General features: G+C 37.0%; 1 protein-coding gene across 1 annotated transcript in view; it reads left to right on the top strand.

Annotated features, from left to right (window-relative positions):
• The window catches only part of dlgap1a (discs, large (Drosophila) homolog-associated protein 1a), a 96,076-nt gene that overhangs the window by 57,185 nt on the left and 20,679 nt on the right, over window positions 1-18,212 (top strand). The window contains exons 5-6 of the mRNA XM_016567069.1: window positions 765-942; window positions 2,512-2,749. Of these exons, the coding sequence (XP_016422555.1) occupies window positions 765-942; window positions 2,512-2,749 (416 nt within the window). The remainder of the gene's footprint in view (window positions 1-764; window positions 943-2,511; window positions 2,750-18,212) is intronic.

Below are 18,212 nucleotides of genomic sequence, written 5' to 3'. Positions count from 1 at the left end.
TACAAATTACATAAATGTACTCATTATAATAAAATATTAAATAAAAATTCAAGAGTAAACAAAAATGTGGTACAATTTAATATTTTATATAATAATGTAATATAAAAAATAATTTAAAATATTTTTGTGTGTACCTGTCTATCTGTCTGTCTGTCTGTCTATCTATCTATCTATGCACGCACATAATATTAATTACAATTATTAATTATTAACTAAACATTTTTTAAATTAATTTTAATATATATATATATGTAGACGTGTGAGGGCTCGCGCTCTTCAGAGACAATCACAGAATATGACAGAGCTTGTGTTTAAAAGCGAAACACATTGGAAATAATAATTTACTGAAAACGCAATGCAAGTCTGTTCTCTCTGCAATCTCGGATGTAATCAGCCTGGTTTCCTTTATTAGCGCTGTTTTGGACGGATTGTTTGAATGCATTCGCTTACTGGATCATTGGACTGAAAACTTTCCCGGAGTTTAGCAGCTTAAAATGATCTAATCGTAAGCAGAGTAGCAAAATTGGGTTAAAGGGTTAGGATAGAAATTATGCTTCAGTAATTTTGCGTTAATTGCGTTAAATTATTTTAACGCGTTAAGGATTGTAAAATTAATCACATGCATTAACGCGTTAACGTTGACAGCCCATATATATATATATATATATATATATATATATATACACATATACATTTAGGGAAGTACTCAATTTTTCTCTTTCAGCAAATAAATAAATATCTCTTGTTTTCTCCTCCATGCTCAGTATCTCTTCAGAACACTCTCCAAAGCTGCAGATCCGGAGTCACAGCTACTTGCGGGCGGTGAGTGAAGTTTCCATCAATAGGAGCCTGGACACCCTGGACCCCAAAGCTCTGCTAGCCTCTCCCCAATACCGCTCGCGCAACGAGAGCTACATGAGGGCTATGAGCACCATCAGCCAGGTTTGTGCTCACCCCCAAACACACCGTCATAGCGGGGTGCAGGGGGAGGAAGGTCAAACTCGGTCCAGATTAGTCCAACAAGTCCAGTTAAAAACCATGAAACCGACCTGCGATGATTCATCCATCATTCATGAGATGAATTTGGGCCATCACCATAAACATTGTTCAATCACAGATGTATATGTCTAACCAACTAACATGCTTCATGTTTCGTAGAACTGGGATGGCATTCATCAGACAGTTACTCATCCATCTTAGGCACACTTAGTCCCCAAGCACTGATTTGTCATGCTAATTACAAAATGGCAAGCATTACATCATTGTCATTTGGCGCCAACGTTGACTCTGAGATGGCATGTGCTCTTTGATGGAAGACCAAAAAACGAAATGAACAAGTAATATTAGCATTAGAAATGCTTTAGACCTTCCTGTAAAGACTTTGTAGATAGTGCATGACTCTAAACTTCACAGTTAGTAAATAAGAACATACCCATCTAGCTCTCATGAGTAATTGGGACAGAGTTTCAAGCTGTAGACCTTGTCCAAAACACCCACCCTTTCTACAATCCTCTTTCCACACTTCTACCTTATCACATCTTCATTTACCCCCCGCTCTCGTCCACCCTCGGTTTCTGTTACGATCAACACTAACGAACATGTTGATCCTGGCACTGTCTCGCTGTCTTCCACCTTGTCAATAAACCCCACTTGAGGAGTTCCTCCCTGCTGGTGTGGCTTGCACCTTCATTTACCCTGTGAAACTGTCCTTCAAGCCTCACTATGTTTCTTTTTTTGACTCTTCCTCCTCTTGCCACTGGTCTTTACCTTGATTGCAGTCTTCATCCATAAAAACTTTACTAGCGAGACTGGTTATCAAGTCGAGAAACCGTCTCATCTGGCCATACAGCGGTGGGATGTGTTGACAATACGTTCAGTCTGTACTTCACACACAGCGCGACGTGTGAGGGCTCGCACTCTTCAGAGACAATCACAGAATATGACAGAGCTTGTGTTTAAAAGCGAAACACATTGGAAATAATAATTTACTGAAAACGCAATGCAAGTCTGTTCTCTCTGCAATCTCGATCCTCTTTCCACACTTCTACCTTATCACATCTTCATTTACCCCCCGCTCTCGTCCACCCTCGGTTTCTGTTACGATCAACACTAACGAACATGTTGATCCTGGCACTGTCTCGCTGTCTTCCACCTTGTCAATAAACCCCACTTGAGGAGTTCCTCCCTGCTGGTGTGGCTTGCACCTTCATTTACCCTGTGAAACTGTCCTTCAAGCCTCACTATGTTTCTTTTTTTGACTCTTCCTCCTCTTGCCACTGCCTTGTGTTTTTCTCACCTGACATCTCTGCAGTCTCTTGCTCTGTTTTTCCCTTTCTTTCTGCACCCCTATATACAGTACAGTGCCCCATGGTAAGTGGGTCTTGAAGCTCATTGGACGGCTCTTTTCCCTGACCTCTGCCCTGTCTGTTTCTCTTGACTGTTCTTTTCTCATTTTCATTTCTTGACTTTTCTTTCTCTCTGAATCTCTCCTCTCTTCTCCTCTGCCTGCAGGTGAGTGAGGTTGAGGTTAACGGGCAGATAGAGGCAGTGTGTGAGAGTGTGTTCAGTGAAATGGAGTCACAGGCAGTGGACGCCCTGGACCTGCCCATGCCCGGGTGCTTCCGCATGAGGAGTCACAGTTACGTGCGTGCCATCGACCAGGGCTGCTCGCAGGACGACGACGGGCCTTTGCTCCCGGCCTCCCCCCCGAGGACCACCACTACTGTCAGAACCATCCAGAGCAGCACAGGTCAGCCTGCAAATACATTATAATTTTGTTGTTCTGTCTATTCATCTATTGTCCTATCGTTCATTCTGTTGTTCTATCTATCATCTAGCAGCGCACTCTAGCAGTTAGGGGTGGGCGATATACCGAAAATGTCGTGTTTGCATGCATTTCTAAGCATTCCGGTTTAAAAACAAGTGATTTTAAGCCGTTGAAACGCAATCAGTAGCGAAAGAAAACCCATTTAGCTATATGTGCGCGCTGTCTCTGAACGCTGTCAGAGAGGTGCACACATGAACATGGTGCTCATAGAGCACTGGAGTATTGAGTTATTTTTGCCACTTTATAACCCTTGAATGGTTAAATACACATACTTATTTGTGTCAAAATGCCCGTCTTTGTAGTGATTTAGGTCTTAAGTGAAAGCAAACAGCTAAGAAATAAAACACGTGTAACAGTATATTGGATCCGGGTAGCTCTTAAAGTGACAACAGTCTAATATTTCTTCAATCATGTTAATCAAACAAAAGACAGAAAATATGTCACTGCTCTTGATTAAATCACTTTTGTAACTTTAATAAGAAGAAATATTTTGTGAAGAATATGCAGTGTTTTTCTACATTTGATTATACAATGTAGCATTTCTTATTTATTTTTTTCTACTGTAATTTTTTGTCCTATTGCTTGTCATTAGTTTATTGTTCTTATTTAATCGCTGACTGTTTACTTGTCTTCAGTTGGCTTGAGTATTTTTTTTTAATTTACGCTAGTATTCATTTTTTGTGATATTGACACTGGTGACAAGAATTATGAAATTTCCATGGTATCAAAAATTTTAATATCATAAAGACCTTATTTAAAGCAAAAAATAACTGTATCATGATATATATATATATTGTTACTGTGAAATAAAATTAATCATATTGTGAAACAAGATTTTGGTCATATCGCCCACACCTACTAGCAGTATATAAAACTCTCTGTCATGTATCAAGGAGGTTGCCAGAGGAAGAATCAATATTCATTTGTTGTCTTTTCTGTGGGTCACAACATGTTTATCCTCAGAAGCCCTGACAGGATGTGTCTGATTTGCTTTTTATTAGCACTGCGAGGCAATAACAGTGGTAATGGGAAATTGAATGATTGAGTGAATTTGATTGATTAAATCTGATGTATAGAGGAAGAGTAAATCATTGCATGTGCTCTGAAAGTAGCCTGTCATGTTATTGAGGAACATATGAAATGGAAAATTGAGTATCTTTAAAAAATCTTTACACTTGTACATGTAATTGCTCAGCATCCAAGCTGAGATTCGAAAATATATTGTGATATTTCAAGTGACCAACAGTGATCCAGATGTCAGGCAGAATGTGTGAACTCAGTGTGACCTGTGTCTGCTTTTGCTCTGGGGTTTTCTTTCATCTGAAACCCCAGTGATCACTAATCCACCCCCAGCATCAGAACCCAGTTTGATTTCATCACAGTTGACATGTTCATAAAATTGTGCCCACAGTGTCTCGAAAATGCAAAGCTTTTGTTTACTATTGAACTAAACCTATTGGTGAAGCCTGTCTGTTCTTAAAATATTTTGCCCTAGTTTAAATGTGATTGTAAAGACCTTTTGTTTGTGCTGTTGGTCGCTAGTATGCGTTTCTGTTGTTGGCCGTTATTACTGAAAGCAAATATATTGCCAGTGAAAATAAGATGTCAGTCTGTTTTGACAAGGATTCAGCTTTTTTTCTGCAGGGGAGAGCATTTGAATACAGCAGTGGTGCATAATACATCATATCATAAACAAGATGAACGATTATCAATGCATGAATCTAACTCACTCAGAATTCAGACAATTTCTGGCACAGTTTTCCACAATTAATTTTTGTATTATATCACTGTACAGTATGTAGGTAGAAATAATCATATGTGACATGCTTTATCATTTTGAGTCGGATGTCATAGAGCTGTTTATAGAAAGACAATGAAGTAAGAAATGTTTTGTGAATGTCTTATGTTTGATGAAACAGTCTCGTCTTTCAAATTATGTGCATTTTATCATGAAATTATATTTATATTATCTAGTAAAACTAACCAAAATGCATCATCTGTCTCACAATCCCCCAGCGTTTCAACTGTAGAAAACACAATACAGTCAGGCAGGTAATGTTATCCTGGCATCCACCAAACTCGCCCATCAGAAAAGCATGATTCGTCACTCCATAGAACGAGTTTGTGTGCCTTTGGTGACTTTTACGTAGCATGCGCCTCAGCATTCTGTGACCCCACATTGTAACTTTACATGGTATTCTACTGCATAGAGTTACTACTGTTCCAAAATGCTTTCACTTTCCAGTAATATCACTTACAGTTGACCATGGAATATCTAGCAGTGATGAAATTTCACAAACAGACTTATTTCAAAGGTGGCATCCGATCACCGTACCACACTTGAATTCACTGAGCTCTTTAGAACGACCCATTTTTTCACAAATGTTTTTAAATGGCTATGAAATACTGTACGTGTATGTATATATGCAAAATGTATAAAGCAGGTCAGGTACAGAACAGTAAAATGTTGACAGAAGCATTATCACACAAGAAACCAATCATCACTGGACACTAGTCGCTACAAATCACCAATTCTTACTGAAAATGAATGACTTCCGTGTTATGTTGTTGTGTCGCTGCAGGTTGCTGTCACTGTGAACAGGGTTTAAGTTTGACAGCGTCTCTGATGGAGTTTTCACATTGGCAATTAGTTTGGAAAAGCCCAAGTATGTAATACTTGTCAGTAAAAACATTAAATGAGAGATTATCCACAACGCTGCAAACTTTGACATGTTGAATTTTAATAAATCAGGATGCTCGGAGAACTGTCTGATGTCGTAATCCTTATTGGAAGTTACATTCACTCTGTATGGTGCTTGAGACAGTGCTGCAGCCTCTCTCTGCACTAGTAATGCAGATTTGAGTGCTGTGTTCTCCACTCGTCTTCCTACTGTTCTCCAAATGCCTGCGGCTAGTCAGAGAGCCAACATATGGCCACCAGCCTCAGTGCATCTATGGAGAGAAGACAGTTGGCTGAGGAAGAGGAAAGTGAAGAAATGTTAAAAGTTTCTTAAAATCCTATAGGATAACATTAAGGGTCTCATGTTAGTGCTCATGTCACCTGTGGGTCGGTTATGTCGGTTATGTTATGAGTCACAGCTTTGGTTATGGCCATTAGCATGGTGCTCCTATGGGAGTGGAGCAAAACACCAGGGAATACAGCCTGTCAGAACTGACAAACTGTTATTTCAAAGCTTTCATTTTTATGCCATCCCTTGTTTACGGGGAGATTTTAAAAATAATTAGAGGCAGCGTGGTCTAAAGGGTTTGGCCCTTAGATCAATACAGGGGCAGTGATGTTTTAAGGCACACCAATCTTTTCAATTCATCTCACCCAGTGTAATCTACACAAGAACGCAAGCAACCAGGATCCTTCAAAAACATTTTATGACTGTTGACTGATTACAAATTGAAAAAAATATATAATGTAATGTCAATTGAGTATTTGTCAATGTAAGCATTGCTTCAAATATTTAAGTAATTATTCAAGGAAAGTAAACTGTTTAATAATAAACATTTTTAAAAAATATAAATGATTTATAAATTATAAATTAGAAGAGTAATAGAAATGTAAAACAAAAAGTAATGAACAAAAATAAAGTAAATGCAAGTTTTTCAGGTATTTAAAAGCCGTTGTTTGACAGTGGTTATTTACATTTACATTAGTATAAATGACAGTGTTAGTTATATTCAGCTGCATATTTTATTATTAATATTTATTTTTATTTTTGTTGCATTATTTACATTCACTTTGGACATTACTGATTGTTTACATTAATACCTCAGCAAGATATTGATGAATTTTAGTATTTACTTGGTACTAAAGTACTACATTTGACATCCTTAATGTAAAGCAAACTAAGCAAACAATGGAAAATAACTGGCTTGTATATATTGTGGTGAGATGATATAACCATCCGCTTGTGTTGCAGCCAGCTGCTGAAAGATGTGTGATGTGGATAATTAGAGATAGTGTGTTCCTCTACATGGGCTGCACCTGCCAGCCAGAGGCAGATGTAGTTTGGCAGGGCTGTGGAATCGATAGCTTCCATTTGTTTAAACTTCACACGCTGACAAAACTCAGAAGGGAGCAGGAGCCTGATGTGATGCCTTGGCTGGGGTGACTCTGGCAAGAGATGTGACAGACATGACCTGACCTTCTATCTATGCCTGACATTGATATGAGAATGAGAATTGCTGTGCGTTTGAGTGGTGTTTGTTAAAGTCGGTATGTACCCAACACCAAATGTGTTTGCGTGGTCTTGATTTGCCTTTTGCAACCAGTTTTACTTCTGTAATATGCGAAGCAGGACATTCAACCACAAAAATAGAGAAAGTGTTTTAAGGCAATTCACGTGAAGAACAATAATTATGAAAATAACTATAACAATAACTACTTTAGTGTTCACACCAATGGATGTAACCTTCTGTCTGTTGTAAGCATGCACTGCAGTTATGTCATCTGTCGCTTTAAAGCGCTCAACATTAAAAAGCTCATTCTGATTGCTTTTAATTATTTATTAGCTGGATAAAAATTGTTCTGAAAAAAATTACAATGATATTTTTTTTCTCTGTGTGGTTATAGTTATAGCTGTGGTGTGGACTTCACTGTTCTCATAGAATTAGAATGATTAATAAAACTTTTATATTTATTATTACTCGTCATCTTTAATGCGAATGGCCCTTTGCATAAAAAATAAAGCCAGCATGAATGCGAGTTAGCTGCAACAGTCACGAAATAGCGATTTGGTGGTAATTTAAAGGAATAGTTCCCCCTCAATGAAAGTTATTTCATCATTTATTCACCCTCATGTCTTTCCAAAATTGTGTGACCTTTTTTTGAAGGATGTTTCGACATGAAACGAAAGTTACAGGGGTTCAGGTTATGTCCGACTCCCATTGACTTTCATTGTACGGACAAAAAAAAAAACACTGAGACACTATTTAAATCATCTTCTTTGTTCCACAATGAAAAGAAAGTCATGTAGGTTTGGACCGACAGGAGGGTGAGTGAATGATCCTGTATCACTGAGCTGTAGATACCGTGTCCAGTCATCCCCATCCAGTGTGGGCCCTTCCAGATGTCCTCGCCACAGAGACCCGACCAGACGAATTATGAGATGGCTAATTGAGGGAGATGTCAGGGTTGACATTGAGAGGGCACCTACCTTCCCTTCATCCCCTTCAGAACACCACTGTGCGTTCAGACGAACAGAGCGGCACCATCTGCCTGGTACGCAGCAGGCCCTTATCACACGCTGCAACACTGCCTTTGGGGTAGTGAGCAAAGTCTTTGAAGTGGAGTGTAGCGAAGTTTAGGATTTTACACTTTATTGTTTATGTTCAAAATGTTCCACTGAAGCTGTTCTTCATGTTTATTTTATCATAATAACATGCAGCTTTTGATAAATTGTTAATGGCTTGGCTTTGCTGTGTATTTGTCTTTTAGTACAACTAATTAGCAAACCATTAGTGTGCAACATCTCATCCTCACCACAGGGGGCAGACCGTGAGTCAGAAAACATAATGAGTCTTGTTCTGGGAGCAGGCTCACATGTTAAATGAGTCATGAATGAATGTGATGGGCAATTTCTTCCATTAATGTCACCCATTCCCCAGTATTATTTTAATAAAAAGGCATTGCACTCTTGTGCCTGAATTTGCAGCCTTTAAAGAAATAGTTAACCCAGAAATTACAATTTTGTCACCCTCATGTCGTTCCAAACCTGTATACATTTCTTTCTTATGTTGAACACAAAAGAAGATATTTTGAAGAATTTTGAAGAACCAAACAGTTGTTGGTTCCCATTGACTTCTATAGTAGGGAAAGAAATACTATGGAAGTCAATGGGGACCATCAACTGTTTGATTACCAGCATTCTTTAAAATATCTTCTTTTATGTTCAAAATGAAAGAAGCTCAAACAGGTTTGGAACAACATGAAGGTGAGTATATGATGACAACATTTTCATTTTTGGGTGAACTATGCTTTAATTCCTCTGTCTGGACTAGGGTGGCCATTTCTATAATGACAAAAAGATGACATTTTGGAGGATTCGTGAAGCCAGGATAAAAACTAAACCAGTGACATAAAATAAACCTTTCCAATAATGGATGATATTTTCCCCCTTAAATTGATTTCAAGTGACAGTTTTTTTTAACATTTATTAGGACACATTTTAATTAAATGCATCATCTTTCATATAAATTCATATGTTTGTTCAATAAATGCAATTAGAATAATAAGATACTATAGGGCTGTTACTAATCAAATGAAATCAATATCAAAACAATCCATCTTTGCACTACAGAAGTGGCACACATGCTGCATCTAAAGTGGCATTTAGATGTATTTACACAGATGTTTAAAGCTAATCAGAGATGCCATAAATGCATTTAAACTGCAGTTGCAATGCATAAATAATGTTAGGAGATTGTGTTAAATATAAAATATACAGAGTATAGAACTATGAAAAGATACTTATGAAACTGAAACTGCCAATTGGTGGCAACAAGTCATTTAATAATGAGTGAGTCATTGATTCTTTCAAACAGTTTGTTCGAAACAGAATGAAGCAAGTGACTCGCTAATTTTGGAACTATGCACTAATATACAACTCTTGCAATTTTTGCCGAGATATGCTGAAAATAGTAAGAGGAGTATACTAGTTTGCTATTATTTTATCAAGTATAAAATATTGATCTTAAAAGGAGGTCAAATGAGTATCCGTCTCAAGTCTGCACCAGCAGATGGACATGTTAGTTCAAAACTGGACTGTGCAACCTAAAACCGGACGGATGGCCACCCTAGTCAGGACACAGATTCAGTTAGCTGAACTTGTTGCTTTATATCAATAAGGTTAAAACATTAAAACCCGGAGCATGTGTGTGTTTACACAGTGGTGTTTGCTTCTTAAATATTAAAGCGAGCCTGAGCTGTACAACATGAGCGGAGGTTTCTGACCCCCAACAGGCAGAGATTGAGCAAGAGAGGTGGTGAAGTAAAAGGCAGGAAGTTTAGAGAAGCAGCCAGGGGTTAGATGTTGACAGGTGGGCTGTTGCAGTGTGGAGCGTTTGTTTGCATAACGTTACCTTTTTGTAAGGCTGACTGCACAGTGCGCTCCGATGACACTTTAGCTGTGACGTCCCTCAGGCTGCAACTGCAAAATCCTCCCACTGTCTCTAAACTGTGTTCCTGGCCCGGCAGCAGCTATCATTTAGACTCATAGTCAAAGGATGGAGGCTATTTTAGAGCTGTCCTCAGTTTGTGTATGGCAGGAAAATACCACAGCTGCCATCTCTGGGACTGATGATCAATGTTCCCTTTGAACTACACAAGTGTGTGGCCTCGCAGCTCTCATGCAGACAGAGAAAAAAATATTAGACTGAAAATGTGTGTAAAAATAGCCGGATATATCTTAAATCAGAGCTAAATGTATGGGCAATGTTTTGTCTGTAGTTCATCCGCATGCCCATTGATTTTCAGTATTGAAAGTGAAGCTGTGGGAAAACTTTGCACTGGAAATTTGCAGCGTTGGTTATTTCAGAAGGTAAGGATTGAATACTAAACAGTTCTGTTCATAGCAGCACCAAATATGTATTCATTAATAAATTAATTTGTTTAAAAATTATTCATCTTTGACTTCACAATTACAACTTTTTTATATAATTTGGACATTATTTGTCCTATTTGTGACTGTATATTGTACAGCTTACAGTTAATTGTACAAGTTTATGTCTCAAAATGTGACTTTAAGTCTCACAATTGTGACAGTATTCCACTGTTATTATTTAATTAATATTATTTATTTATTTATTTATTCATTTATTAATTAATTGAATGCAAAAACTCCGGCCAACAAAAGTGTTGCGTTTATAATTTTGTTCAGTATATATATATATATATATATATACTCGTTAGATCATGACTTTGGCGCTGTTTCCATCTGGTATTCAAGATGCATTTTCAATGATTCAATCACAAGTGGTCACTGAAGACACCTTTTATTAGTGTGCATTTTATATGTGTCTCTTGTGACCACTTGAGATCAGTCCCTCCTCATTTCATTACACTCTACAGCACTTTCACTTTTTGATGAATAAAGCCATGATACGCTGCTCACAAGTGAGCGGGAAAGGAAGTGAATGCAAAGAATATGGATAGCAAAAACGATTTTGATTGTAATCCATGTGATCCGTGTGTTTTGGTACAACATGAAGTTTGAATCTATTATTTTGGTGCGTTTTCTCAAAACAGGTCCCATATAGTGATCATGTTTTATGTCAGTGTGTGGCAAGTATTCATCTTTTGTGGCTGTTTGAGCACATTAGACCAGCAGCCCTGTTGGAAGTAGTGAAAAGTGGACAAGCTCAAAACATTTTAGTTCCTGTTTACAACTGTATTTAGCGAAAAAAACATCATAATACCAGGTGTAAACAGGCCCTTAGTTATGTTTTTTTTTATGTTGACATAAAACTTTTATCTTAACAAAACAAGTTATCAAATTATCTAAGTAAATAATAATAAAAGGCCTCTGTTCTCAGCAATACAGTATTGCATTGTATTGTATTGTATTGTATAACTTTATTGTCCACCTGAGTGGAAAATTGTCTTTGGCTCACCAGCACAAAATTAGTTACAACATACATAGTAAAATAAAATCACAATCATTAGTCACGTAACACATATTACATAAAAGAGAATAAAAAGATACAGTACATGCCTTACGTACTGTTTGATTAAACACTTGATGAATTAATGATTTTAATTGCATTTGGGATAAAGGACCTCTTAAACACATTTTTATTCACTAGAGGAACTCTATAACGTCTACCTGACTTCAAAGGCTCAAACTGGCTGAAAAGAGGATGAGAACTATCTACAAGAATAACTCTCGCCTTCTTCTTTGTCCTTTCTACGTAAAGTTGTATCAATTGGTTCTGAGGCCTGCCAATTATTTTATTTGCCATGGATACAATTCTGGAAAGTTTGTTGTTGAGTGAGTCTGCAATTTAGATGCTCATATACCAGGCAGAAAGATGAAAGGTTAAAACACTTTCGACAACGGATTGATACACAAGTTCCAAGATGTGCTTATACTAACACCAAGACCACTAAGCTGTCTGAGAAGGAAAAGTCGCTGAGAGGGTATATAACACAGTATAGCTAGTGTTCTGGTACAGTTTACATGATTATATTATTTTAGCCTGTATTTTACCTTCAAGTTTTTGTATACAATGAAATACGGATAAACCCATAAATGGTTCATGTTAAATTACATAGCTAAGACAATAAAGAAGTGAACTCTTCTGCATTAGGTATTTTAATATAATATAATTTCCTTGTGAAAAAATGGCACAGTGAACACTCCACAATTCAGGTACATGGGGTGTTTCGGTTCAGGTTCAGGTGGCAATGGGTTTCTGCGCAAATAGGAAAAAGCATAGCTGATGATATGCTTGCCTGTTATTCCTAAACTCCCTTTTCTCTGGTTGAGTTGAGCATGGAATCCGGCAAAGTGTGTGTGGGGACGTGTGTGAGGGGTGAAGTGTGATTGTACATGACGTGCATGTAATACTGGTGCAGGCTGAGCTCGAGGCTGAGATATGGATGGGATAATACTGCTGCTGGAGAAGAAGGCCCGTCACAGTCACTCTTAGTTGATGCCTGACTCATACACACACACACACACACTAAACACTTTCACAAGTACAGCAGTGGGAAGCGAGCATTTATCAGTGGAAGCTGTGACGACGCTCTGCCACATTATTCCACATTTTCAGACTGGAGAGTCGCTGCTTGGATGGCTTTGTCAGCTTCTTGCTATCTGCCTTGGCTGAGGAAATTATTCTCCATTCTTTTCCTTCGTTCTTTTGTCATTACTTAGGAGATCTTTTATTTTATTGCTGACAAAGTGATTGAGTGTGGATTTGGAGTACAAATACCTTTGCATATTCATGCACACATTCACAGTGAAGGTCATTTCCAGGGCAGTGTGCCAGACACTGGAGTGGACAGTGGGTCTGATCAGGCTTTATTTGAATGTGAAACATGCTCAATCATGTGCTTTCTTGTTTCGCATTTGCCTTGCTTTCAACATTAGGTCTAGTAAGCAACTTTAATCAGATATTCTGTGTAAAACTGCTTTTTCAACTATTTATTGTGAAGAGTCCTATACATATACATTTGAACTGAATTAAATGTGTTTATCTTCAGATTTATACATCTAACATCCTTAGTGGGTAAAAAAAATATATGGATGTTTATTTAAATATAGGCCATATAAAATTGTATTTAAATTTATTTTATTTATTAAAATTTTACATATTACATTCTTAATCAATTTTAAGTATAATATAATATAATATGTAGCAAATTAGCTCAAAAGGGAAATGTATATAAATAATTACAATTAATTATAGTTAATTACAATTATTTATATCAGCTTCCAGTAGTAACTGTAGCAGAATTAATATTGTCATCAACTAATCTGTTCATCCAGCGAACATTCAGTGTAAGTTCATATCAACTCTAAGAAAGGATATTTTCGTGGCCACAGAAAATATCTTTCCTACAGTATTAATTAGTGGTCGGCCGATATATTAATATATATATTAATTAGCGCGGCTGCATCGGCTCTGGGACTTAGCAAGCAGCAGACGGTAAGGTGATGAGAGACAAGTAAAGAGACTAAAAGCGAGGCGGGTCACTGAAGTGAGGCCTTTTAAATTCTGTGGAGGTCACACCTCTCGGGGTTCAAAGAGCCAATGGTGACTTGCACTTCTGGAGGGGAAGGTTACGACTCTTTGTCCCCGAACATGGTCATTTACATATGTAACTGGATTGGATGTTGATGCAAAGACTACTAAAAATTCTTAGAACACTAATATGTTGCATAGGTATAAACATATAATATACACTCTGAATTAGATCATCCAAAGACGAATACATAGAGACCAAACATGGTATAGGTGAGTTTACATTAACCAGTGATCTATCATAAGCATGCATAAAACAGTATACAATACACAAGACCATATACAAGGAGGTAGTAATCATACACAAAGACCTGGGGATATGCATGATAGGAAAGTCAGAGAAAAAATTGTCTATGAATTAATGAAAGAAGTCATTTCCTATAGCAGTATGTGTCTGTTTTAGAGAAAATTGAGTAGGGAGGAAGATTCTCTCTACATACTTTTAGGTCATAAAGTTTATCTGATCTGGCTGAGGTGTCCTGGCCTGGAGATCGTTCACACACATATTGGCACCGAGTCTGGTGTTGGGTGAGGGGTCTGTGATTGTTTGTTAATCTAATGAAATAATTGATTTGTTAAATCTAATGAACAATTGTGTGTCTGATTGGTCCAAATGCTACAAATATAATATAATAATATAATATAATAATTTATTTGTCTGTAGTACAATGATAATTGAATACAGTACCATTCTGTAATTGAAACATCTGTATTAGTAATATTATCTTTATTATTAATATATAATAGAATGTGTTATATTAATATTGATAATAATTAACATACATATACAGTATAATAATATTATAGAATATAATAGTATATAATAATTATATACTGTAATAGTATATAATATAAATTTATCTTAATATAAATGGATACATGAAAAAATATGAAAAAAATGTATATATAGGCTATATACATATACACATATATATGCCAGCTTTAAGAAGGTGGATTCAACCATCGTATTTTGCGGACAAATTTTTTTTTAATTTTCACTTTTCACAATCCAACCAGAAAGCCCTTCCTTGCATTTTTTTTTCCTCATCAAATGTCCTGAAACACTCAAAAATACATCATGTTATGGAAATAAAACAAGTTTCTTGCCATGTTCAAGGACAGTATTATATGCCAAAAGGACAATAAAGTACCATAAAAGTAAGACTATATGCACTATATTCTCTTCTAAGGCCATGCAATAGCTTTAATGGAAATGATGTATGTTGTGACATCAGTGACTCACACTCGACAACTGATGTGACCGACGTGCACCGACATATATTCTGCAGCTTTTAGCTTTTAGTTTAGTCTGCACACAGTGTTTATCATAGGATTATCAGCAGTGTGTAATGGGTTTGTGCAGTAGAAGTCAACACACTGAAAAGATTTATGCATTGTGTTTAACCTTTTACCCCCAGACCGTGATAATCTGCAGGTCACCCTCATAACCCTAATATCTTCTGTGCGGAATCCAGCTGGACACTACAGTCATTACATAAAAACTGTCACCATTACTCTCTGTATGTCATTTTACTATGCTAAACACAAAGCAAAAAAAGCCACCAGAATAGTGTATGGATGGTTGTCGCCCTGGGACCCACAGTTTGGATGGCACTTGACCTTTCTTCCCGTATGGCCGCCTGTGTACTTTTTTTAGCCAGACGGCTTGTGTTAATTGCCTCTCGTGGGGCAAAATGACAGTCAGCACTCTCTTGAGCTCTCTCTTTTTCCTCTCAGGTCTCATCTGGGAAGAATTAGACCGCATTAAACACTTTGGCAGCTTGAGATATCGGAATAAAACCCAGAGATTCCTGTCCAGAACGGATGGCTTCTTTGTGGTCTTAAAAATCACTCCGGATTATGCTGATTAGCCGAGCATATACGACTCTGTCCTTGAAAAAGATCCGACATTAGGGGATGTTAAGGGCACTCGATATGCATGTGGATACTTGCGATTATGAATGTAGAGTATAATTCGTTATGATGTTTCTGTATGGCTGAAAGACCATTCGGCTGAGGAAATGGAGGTGGGTTAATTCTGTCGGTTTGTCATCTGAAACAACCCTGTCAGGGTGTTTAAGAACATGAACGTGCAGAGAGCGTCCTGTCATTGTAAGACAGACGAGTCGGCGGGCTCAAATTGATTTGTCTGCGACCGTATCGTTCACCTTGTCCTCTGAGCTCAGGGTCAAAGCGTGGCAGAGGCAATACAAATGCTGTCAGTGACAGGAGGTCAAGGTTTAAATGCTTAAAAACGCTTTTATCATCTTTCGCACAGTCTACAGTGATACGCACTGGTTTACAAAACCAAATCTGCACATACGAGAGAACTGTGTGAGTAACAATAATTGTAATCCCAAAAAAGCTCAAATCTGCTAGCGTAATGTTAGCAAGATGTATCTCTTACTTCTACTAAGTCATCATATTCTCCTTCTGGAAGCTAAAAGCATTACACATTTTTGTACAGGTGTCTGTTTACTCCAACTAACAGCAGTAAGTAAGTAAAACTATTAAGATATATTAAAATAATAAGCTGCTAGGGTTAAGTATCAGATATATGTGTTCCAACACCAGCACATAAAGAGTTTTATCATCTAGAAACATCTGTTCCTCTTCTTTTCGAACAGTTAAATCCCGAGTTGATCGCATCTCACATTTTGAAGGCTTTTCAAACAGGCTCTATATGATGTCTGTAATACACAACCTTGTAAGGAATGAAGTGTGTAAGCGCCCAGGCTGACAGGCCAGAGGAGACGCTACTGACTTGAGCAGCGCCTGTATGTGTGGGTGTGTTTACACTGCGCATCAGCAGGAGTGCTAACTCAGCCCATCTCTTCCCTTTACATTTACATTTTAGTAATTTAGCTGACACTTTCCATTAGTATAGATGAGAAATGGAGGGATTAGTAAGGGAAGTATAGAACATGGGAGCAGGATTCCTGTGTCTTCCTCAGAAGGTGCTTGATGGCAAGTGTCCCTGTAATCTCTGTAAAATTGTATTTAATAAAGGTTTATCTTATTTTTAAGGATCATTTATTTAATTACATGTGGCTCTGGTTGGTCCATCGCTACCAGGGTTGAAAAAATAACGAAGTAGCTTGTGACACTGCTGTCTGTGTTATATTGCAGTGATCTGGACAATAATTTATACCTGAAAAGGAGCTATTAAATTTAATGTTAAAATCAAGAGTCAGTGTTTGGTTGATTAGCTCCTGCTGGAAATTGCAGTAACTACATAAATATTTCATAATGTTATATACACTACCATTCAAAAGTTTCACTTTTTTATTTAGCTAGGATGCATTAACGTGATCAAAATGTAGCACGGTTTCCACAAATATACTAAACAGCACTGTTTGATAAAACATTGATCAACATTGATAATAATAAAAATAAATGTCTCTTGAGCACCAAATTAGCATATTAGAATGATTTCTGAAGGATCATGTGACACTGAAGACTGGAGTAATGACTGCACAGAAATAAATTACATTTTAAATATATATTTAAAAAAAAAACATTATAAATTGTAATAATATTTCACAGTTTTCACAATAAAATAATTGCAGCCTTGTTCAGCATAAGAAACTTTTTTCAAAAACATTAAAATAATCTTACAGACCCCCAGCTTGAACAGTGTATGTTTCATAATATCTGTTTAAATAATATTGATGGCAAAAAAACGTAACGTAAAAAAGTAAATGTATAGCCAGTGTCTGGCATTTCTCTCCATGTTTAGTTTTTTTCTTCACAGTTCAAGGACTAGCAGGACAGTCACTAGTGTGGGACTTCTGTGTTGTCATTGGCTTCAGAGTCACATGATTTTTATGATTCAGGTGATTGGCTCAAAATAATGTGTAGGGGTGGCACGATACCATTTTTTCAGAACCGATCCCGATCCGATACCAAAAGTTCTGAGTATCGGTCAATACCGATCAGTATTTTTTTTTTCTATACCTCAGTGTGTGTTGACCTGATCATCACTCTTTTGTGTATTACACACAATCTACTAAATATAGACAACTTCATTATAAAGAAAAATAACAAATTAAAAAATATATAATCATAACCTATGAAATAAATACTATTATAAACTAGGTTAGTGGATAATTCAGCAGCAAAAGTTACTCTACAAAAATGATGTTCACAATAATTTTATAAAATCTAAACATTTAGAGAAAAAACATTATTAGTGGGGGGAAAAAATAAGTAAATAAGTAAATAGGTGTAATCTGGTAAAATGTTACACATTGCTCTATGTATTGTAATATACATTCTTGAAAAACAAGTAAATATAATTATATATAAATATACGCAATAAATTAAATAAATGTATTTTACATTTATAGCACAGTAATGAGGCAGCAACATATGATAGATAAGACAGAACAAATAAAGGCTATTAACAATCTTTCATTGCGCAAAAGTATTAACATTAAAAAGGCTCCAATACAGAGCGGCACGAAGCGCTTATGCGCATCCCGTGTGCAGAATGATGCGCTTGAAGCAACACAGAGTCACAGCGCGTAGCGCGCAGCATAGAGAAGCTCAAAGCACAAAGCGAAGAGGGTTTTGATGCGTAGTGTATTATATCTGTGCGATAGTTTATTGAGCCTTTTCTTTTAAC

Source organism: Sinocyclocheilus rhinocerous, unplaced genomic scaffold, assembly GCF_001515625.1.
Source record: "Sinocyclocheilus rhinocerous isolate Xijiao unplaced genomic scaffold, SAMN03320098_v1.1 scaffold2065, whole genome shotgun sequence".
NCBI classification, from domain to species: domain Eukaryota; kingdom Metazoa; phylum Chordata; class Actinopteri; order Cypriniformes; family Cyprinidae; genus Sinocyclocheilus; species Sinocyclocheilus rhinocerous.
Note: the sequence above shows the minus strand (reverse complement) of the source record. Positions and strands in the feature narration are given on the sequence as shown.